The sequence below is a fragment of the Puccinia triticina genome, chromosome 4A, assembly GCF_026914185.1.
Source record: "Puccinia triticina chromosome 4A, complete sequence".
Classification (NCBI taxonomy): Eukaryota; Fungi; Basidiomycota; class Pucciniomycetes; order Pucciniales; family Pucciniaceae; genus Puccinia; species Puccinia triticina.
In genome coordinates, this window is record NC_070561.1 from 8,450,615 (window position 1) to 8,457,950 (window position 7,336).

Genomic DNA, 7,336 nt, shown 5'->3' on the forward strand with positions numbered 1-7,336 from the left:
TTCTCGGCATGCCTTGGCAGTCCCGACATGTTTTTTTCTCTTCTTGAACTCCGCGCTTCTACAGTCGCAAACGGGCAAGTCAATGATACACTTTTGTGCGCTATTGTTTTCAACCGCGCTGTAGTTTCCACAAAACAAGGCACAAATGGTAATGAAATCATGTGATTTAGTTCAAGAACAAATATAGACTCTTTGTTTGGAATAAGCCCATCTTGAAATTTTTATCAAAGGGTAGGCTATGGGTTTGGGGAAATCAGTCTTACTTCAAGGTGCTGTTGGCATGTGTGGTCCCTACATCTTTCCGCGTCTTTTGACATTCAATCGCGGAAGATGTCAAATACTCGGTGGTGATTCCAAATTTGCTCGATAGATTGCCAGCATTTGGGATGTGGTTCTTGACTTTAGATTTCCGTGGAGAGACTGTGACAATATTGAACATTCTATGCAAGGATAATCATTTTTTGCAAACTTAGTTTGAATTGCAGCATGTCCAAGTAGGTTAGTGGGTGTGACCATTGAAAAACTATTTGCTTACGTGCCGTTTGAGTTACAGTAAGACAAAACATTATCACCCAACCAGGCCCCGTTCTTTCCGCCACCATTGCAAGGGTCCTACGAAGATTATCAACCCATTAGAAAAGGGAATATGCATTGAATGAGAGACAAATCATATCTCACACTTCCAATTGTCACAAACGCATTCTACGGGAGCAACATTGGAAGAATGTGTTAGCTCAAGGTGATTGTTAAAATCATCATCAAAATATCAAGGCTTGTGTTTCAAGTAAGTGCGAATTCCACACGTCGTTGTACTCACCATAGATTTTAGAATGTGAGCTACTGAAGCTCTCACGGTAATGTTTCGTAGTTCATTTTCAATTTGCTCAACACTACGGAATTGACTGGGGTCCAGATAAGACCCTCCCAATAGAGCTCCAGCCATGCCCTCAGGTGAACTGATGCTGGTGTTAAGCTGAGAATGAGTTTGATTTCTGAGAGCCTCCTGTACTTGTTGCTGGTAGTTGGTCATTTGATAATTCACTTCGGAGCCCTGAATGCAGTAAGGATTGTTAGAAGTCACAAGGCTATATGGATCAAGGCAGTTCTTGAGTGCAAACTCACTAAACCAAAAGCATCCTTTGGAACATCCTTGTATCGTGTAGTGAGGGAAACCACATTAACAATTGTGGCTGGAATCAAGACTAGTCCCGCAATCCAAGTTCCAACGATTGTAATCTCTCCAACTAAAGTCACCACTAAAGGTAGGATGGTGGCTACCAAGCTTGCAAGTGCGGCGCCCATGGCGAAATGAGTTTTTTGCGAAAAGATACGGAGGTTGTCTGGCTGGGGGAACAACGCCGATACTATGCTTAGGAGGTTGGCTGAGATGATCAAGTTTGAGATGAGTGTCTGGTCAGGATTCGGTTTAAGATTTCAAGATTTATGTGGAGCTTACCTTGGACTAGAGACATGGTAAAACCAATCGCCGCATATAGGTTGTTCACTCTCTCTGTCCACTCCTGAATCGCAAACAACACGTACCAATCCAAACCTCTGACTGGATGGCACATCTAAGGCAAAAGGTAGTCTGGGTAAGAACTCAAGTTTTTATTACTATAACATGGTTTCTTACCTGGCCTGCATTGCACCATTCCGATACCCCACAATGAAAATTTTTGGCGCCTACGTTGGCGGCATACTCCTGTTATATTACGACTCAGAATTTAATGAGCATGCGTGTCCGATTCTCTTTGAACAAATTAATCAGAGGAGTAACTAACATTTACTGTTAGATTACGACCACCGGGGTATTCCGAGATATACGTGTCTAACTTTAAGTTTTGCCATGTTTCTTGGGTGAAAGGCAATGGATCACAGGTGGATTGCAGCTGAATTTGACTTGGAGGGTGATGAAATGCAGCTGTCCAGCTGAGGAAGACGCACATTCCGGGAATGAGATAAGTCCTAACGGACAATCGTTTCCCATGTTTGAACATGGTATCTGCTCGCGAAGGCATTTTGGTTGATGATGTTGCGTTGGGTTCAGACCTAATCAAGCCTCTCTGAATTCAGAGGGTGGGCGCCGTCCAGAACGTGGGATTAACGAGTGTAGGGACTAACGAGTGTCTAATGGTTTTATAAATTTGTCTGAGGAAAATTATAGAGTATTTCAGGGCAGTAGAAATCAAGTCAGGCCGGACCGCAAGGGTTCCCAAGTGCTGGTCAAAAAATCAAGCGCGGTTCCGGATGGATTCGGGTGTCACCGGTGTCGAACGTGACGCTCAGGAAGGCATCTGAGACGGTGAAGCACCGTTGTTTCAGCGCCATCGCTCCAGCCCGATACATTTTCTCTTGCGTCCATGAGGGTGATGCACCTGTGATGGAGTGCAGATATGTGACGACATTGCGGTTTCAATCAAGCGACCACAACTAGGCCGGTCCCGGGAAGCTGATGTATTTACCGGAAGTGATACAATTATTATCACCTCTCGGAAGTGACACAATTATCACCCTACATTGATATGTATGCTGGATATAATGGATCTACCGTAGCGACCGCATCGGTGTTTGAAGACATTTTTGTCTGTATACGTGCAACAATTTTGTTTGGCAATCATCTCCCGCTGGGATTTGTGATCACGAAGGAATCAGCAAATCTGCCCGCCGGTGATGCGAAGCTAAGGAGCACTGCACATAGGGTTAAAGCATTCCTGGTCCCTTGGGGTCATTCTGTTACATACTCTTCCGTTATAATGATTATCACTGAACGTATCCAAAAAGACCCAGCAACATGTTTATGCATACAAACAAAAAATTGTATGTTTTTACAAACGTGGCCATCATCAACCCTTGATTGATTTGAGTAAAAAAGGCTAAGTTGGAGAATAAAACTGCACAGCTTGAATAAAGCAAACCCCCGTCTGTAAAAATGTTTCAGGTAGCAAGCTTCAAATGTAGTGATGAATGCGGATTAACAGATAACTGCATGGTTGGTTTGGAAGAGAAAAAAAGTATTCAAAAAAAGGAGAAATATTAATAGAAAATAACGAGGCTACAATTTTTTTGTGGAGATGAACTACCAAAACACATGTGGACAGATTTTGCTCGTGGAAGAGAAGCAAGACCAAGAAAGCTTGACGCCCAAAAAAACGATGTTACAAATGTGTATTTAAAACCGAGTAAACAGATGTCCGATTAATACTTCCTCTTCGACAGCAGCCATTTTCAACAATCCTATACCGATGATTTCTCGCGAATGGATATCGATTTTCGCCCACGATGCGCGGTCCATCTTCCACAATATCGCATCCGTCTCCGCCGTCACGTTCGTATTACGATCTAGCTGGGCTAGGAAGGTGTGGTCTCCCGCTACAGTGCCAGGTAGCATACTTTCTTCAATTTGGGTTTTCCGTCCAAGTGATTGGGTGGTCATTGATGCGTCGTTCTTCAAAGGTAATAGGGTGGGCCATGCATAAGACGCCTTCAAGATCCCACTCTGTATTAGATAAAAGCTATTAAAAAGTGTCAGATTTTCTATCCTTTGAAAAATTCACATAAAAAATTGAACGCCGTGACACTCACCAGTCGGCCTTAGTACCAATCCTCCAAATGGGCAGTTCACGCTTGAACTCTACTCGCTGAAAGTACGGTGCAATCCTGAACATATGGATGCAAAAAGTGAGTATTTCATCCTCCTTTCGATTGAGAAACTTTGCTTCAGGAAACTAACTGAAGCCAAAATGATTCATTCTCATCTGGTAAAAAAGGCCTGAAAGTCTGCAAGAGCAAGGGGAGAGGCTGCAGAATACTCCGGGCCATGTTGAATGCATCCGTATCCATATCCGCAAGAGAACCTTAAGTGCAAGAAAGGTGGGCATAAGTGTGGGATTCAGGCATTTTCAATTCAAAATGAATATGAGCTCCGGTCTTACGTGCTTCATTGTTGGGAGTAGCTTTTTTTCGAGCCGATGCTGAAGCCCTAAAAGATCGGCGTGGGCTAGGGCTGGGGGATGCTACTTCTGGGCTAGATCCCCGTGGAACCACCAAACCGTACTGCGAATTGGCTAGAGCTGTTCGTGGATGATCGGATTCTCCACGGAAGTATAGATTTCTCAAGTACACATTCTCACAATGCTGCGAAAAAATTGAGAGAGTAAATATAGTTGTAAATGATGTCGTTGGAAGATAAGAAACCCACTTCTAAGGCTTGGTTTAGATGCTCAAACACTTCTATCGAGTCCCTGCTCCATAAGCCAACACTTCTCAAAGCTTTCGAAACTTGATTTGCGGTTCCGCAAATAACGAATACGATGGATTTTGACAATAACAGTCGATGGATTCTTAAAAAGGCTTCGACTGCGCTGAAGTCGATTGACGCTGTGGAACTGAAATCAACAACCAAGAACTGGATTGATTGCTTGTCGGCACTTTGTAGGATACTCTTGATTAGTTGTTCGCAGGCCGAAATGGTGCCAAAGAACAAATGACCCTGTAATTTGATGACCCGACTAGTTTGGGAATGTTCAACTTGTGTATCAAAATCGCACAAAACGCCGAGATAGATTCAATGCTTACGTTTTCATGCCCACTCGTTTCAAGAACGCATGTTGAGTCGGATGCCTCCGGACGGTAGATCGGGCAGTGCAACCATCCATAACACTTCGAATTGGTTTGTGCTGGGATGATGTCACCACAAAAGACATGCAAGCTAGAAGAACACCGACAATGAGTCCCACTACAAAATCATGCCACGTTGCTAATGAAGTTCGAAAATGATAAGTTAGCATGCGTTACACTTTGAAACGGTTTTCTGGTCAAGAAAATATACAAACCAGCAATGATGATAGCCCAGATTCTGACATGTCAAAAAGCGTTTTGAGGGAAATTCAGCGATGAGAAGTCGAACTGAGGAGAGAAGAATCACAAAGTGCTAACTGACGTGCCATACTCGACCCAGCTAACCTTGCCCCAAGTATCCCACACAGCCTCTTTGAGGAGGTCGATACCGAGTACATAAATCAATGCACCGACTACACATATAGGGAGGTAAGCGATTACACCTGGCCCAACGGCGAAAACACCCATCATCACTATCGCCAATACTGCGCCTGCCAGACGTGAATCTCCCCCAACTCGTGCAAAGAGTACAGAGTTGACATAACATAAATAGCTACATTTATAGTGGGTAAGTGGATCATACATGAATTTTATGAGATCGGGACTGCAAACTTACTTGGAAACAGTGCCTGTCAATCCAGCAAGAGTATTTGAGATCCCGTGTGCGATCAATTCCTTATTGATGTCAACGTCGTCCTTGCCCAATGATAACGCCAATGCGGGAACGTTCAAGGGCACTGTGGGTCCAACGAATCCAAATGAATTATTGAGAGACCAATTAATAGAAATAATTATCACGAATAGTTTCGTACCGTGTAGAAGTCCAAATATCACCATAGCTACTTGCTCCATGAGCGTGGTCTTCAAGACTTTCCAATCGACAGCGTGAAATTTGAAGAGGGAGTAAAAGGCAAAGGGGCTAGTGTTTTCTGAGAGATTGATGTCAAACACCCATCCGGTAGAGCGCAGGGTGCCAAGGTGGATACCGGCCATAGTAGTGATACCATAGAACAGAAATGGGATAGTCAAAAAGTAAGTGGGCACTACGAATGGCTGGTTGAAAAACGAGGTTAGGACGCGCAAGGCGACGGCCAAACCGAGCGGAACAAGCTATATATAGAGTCATCGTGAGTTTTGCTGTCAGTTTCATGTGACGGCGTAAGGAAACAAAATGACCCACCCATAAAGGAAGAATATTGGCTCGAATGAGGTGGTGGAGTGTGCTGCCAGAAAATGAAAAGCCGTCATCCAGATGTCCGGTAACCGCAATACTGGAGGCCAGATAGTCGTATTTTCAGCTTTTTAATGTGTGGGGGGAAAACTGGATCACCCACCCTGTCACCATTAAGAACGCGCCTACAGAGCCTATGCAGCCGACCAAGATATGCCTGGGAAAGACTGACAGCCCATCATATTGAGGGGCGGATTGGATAGGAAGCTTGGGAAGAAAAAGAAAAACTTACAGCCCATCAGATTTCCAAGTTTAAGTGCACCCAGGCCAAAGAAGGCGACCCCAGTGAGGATCGAAGACATAGCGAAGGAGACCATCGTAGTCGCGATGATTTCTTCAGGATGCTCCGGTCCAATCCCCTTGATGATTTTCTTGGCAATTACATGCATAAACGGTACACTCTCGATCATCATACTGCCATTGCCTAAGAAATTGATTGATTAGGATCAGGAATGAATCAATAAATGCCTGAAAAGAAAAGCAAGGAGGAAATCGTGACTGACCACCAGGAAAAGCAGAGGCACCGAGTGAATAGACGAGCTGACTGACGATACAGGTCATGAAAAACATGCTGATTCCGATCCCACCAAAGCCATCGAAGGTGGTGATACCAGCGCCGGTCGGAAACATGATCAGGCCGTAACTGACGCCATCGAGCACGTTCATCATCAGGCCTAGGATGACGGCTGGGAATGTTCCGACGAGATCCTGTGCGAATCGGAGAATTGGCCGGGACTGTTTCGAGCGAGAATTCGCGATCGGTTTGGGTAGGGTTCCATATAAGTTGTTGGGCTCTGCGCTTGGTGCTTGGGTATCATAGTAGTGTCCAAAGTAGAACGGACTGCGTTCATCGGGTGGTTGTATTTTGATGACGGGTTGAGTGGACTACAAGATACATAGGTATTTTTCCGAGATCAAAAAGAAGTTGTATAAGCGCAAAGTTCGCGACGGAGTGGATGTGTGTGTTGACTGACTGAAGTTTGCTGCAAAACCTGTGATGAATTCATCTCTTGAGTATTCTGGATGTTCTCGGGATTGATTCTTGGAGGAGTGTCTCCGTCTGTGTAGGGCGACGAGCGATTTCCGAACCGATCTTCCTCGTCCTCTAGTTCTTCATCTTCTTCATCCTCGTAGTCCGCGTCGTCCTCGTCGAAGCAGGATGAGTGATCAGTCAGGGTGGATGAGCGGATGGAGGCTGATTCAGCCCTGAGAGCGAGTCTAGCTAGTTGGTTGGATCGTCTTCTGAGGTCATCTTGGTTAGCCGAATAGCTGATGGTGTGTTCGATCGACTCGTTGTTGTTGAAGGAGATTGCCAGGGGAGTAGGTCGAGAACCGGAGGAGGCTATCGAGGTCCTAGGATGGGTTGGCATGGTGAGAAGGGATAATAATTAGAGTGGTTGTATGCGTAGGGTGAGCGGGATGGATGGTAACAGATAATTGGTGGTGGTGGTGGTGGTGGTGGTGGCACTGATGTTGTTATTCTTGGAG

General features: G+C 45.0%; 2 protein-coding genes across 2 annotated transcripts; both read right to left on the minus strand.

The window, feature by feature from the left end:
- Positions 1–259: 259 nt before the first annotated feature.
- On the minus strand, positions 260–1,472 carry PtA15_4A880 (uncharacterized protein; the record flags this gene model as incomplete). Its single annotated transcript, XM_053168810.1, has 6 exons — positions 260–440; positions 536–612; positions 679–702; positions 818–1,051; positions 1,123–1,382; positions 1,457–1,472. 6 exons carry the CDS (start codon positions 1,470–1,472, stop codon positions 260–262), a joined length of 792 nt encoding a protein of 263 aa, XP_053019982.1.
- Positions 1,473–3,169: 1,697 nt separating this feature from the next.
- PtA15_4A881 (uncharacterized protein) lies at positions 3,170–7,218 on the minus strand (the record flags this gene model as incomplete). Its single annotated transcript, XM_053168811.1, has 16 exons — positions 3,170–3,512; positions 3,583–3,657; positions 3,731–3,854; positions 3,933–4,134; positions 4,199–4,508; positions 4,576–4,756; positions 4,833–4,855; positions 4,940–5,170; positions 5,234–5,354; positions 5,430–5,727; positions 5,798–5,888; positions 5,952–6,015; positions 6,081–6,272; positions 6,352–6,733; positions 6,823–6,908; positions 7,005–7,218. The coding sequence occupies 16 exons, from the start codon at positions 7,216–7,218 to the stop codon at positions 3,170–3,172; spliced, it is 2,937 nt and encodes a 978-aa protein (XP_053019983.1).
- Positions 7,219–7,336: the final 118 nt, after the last annotated feature.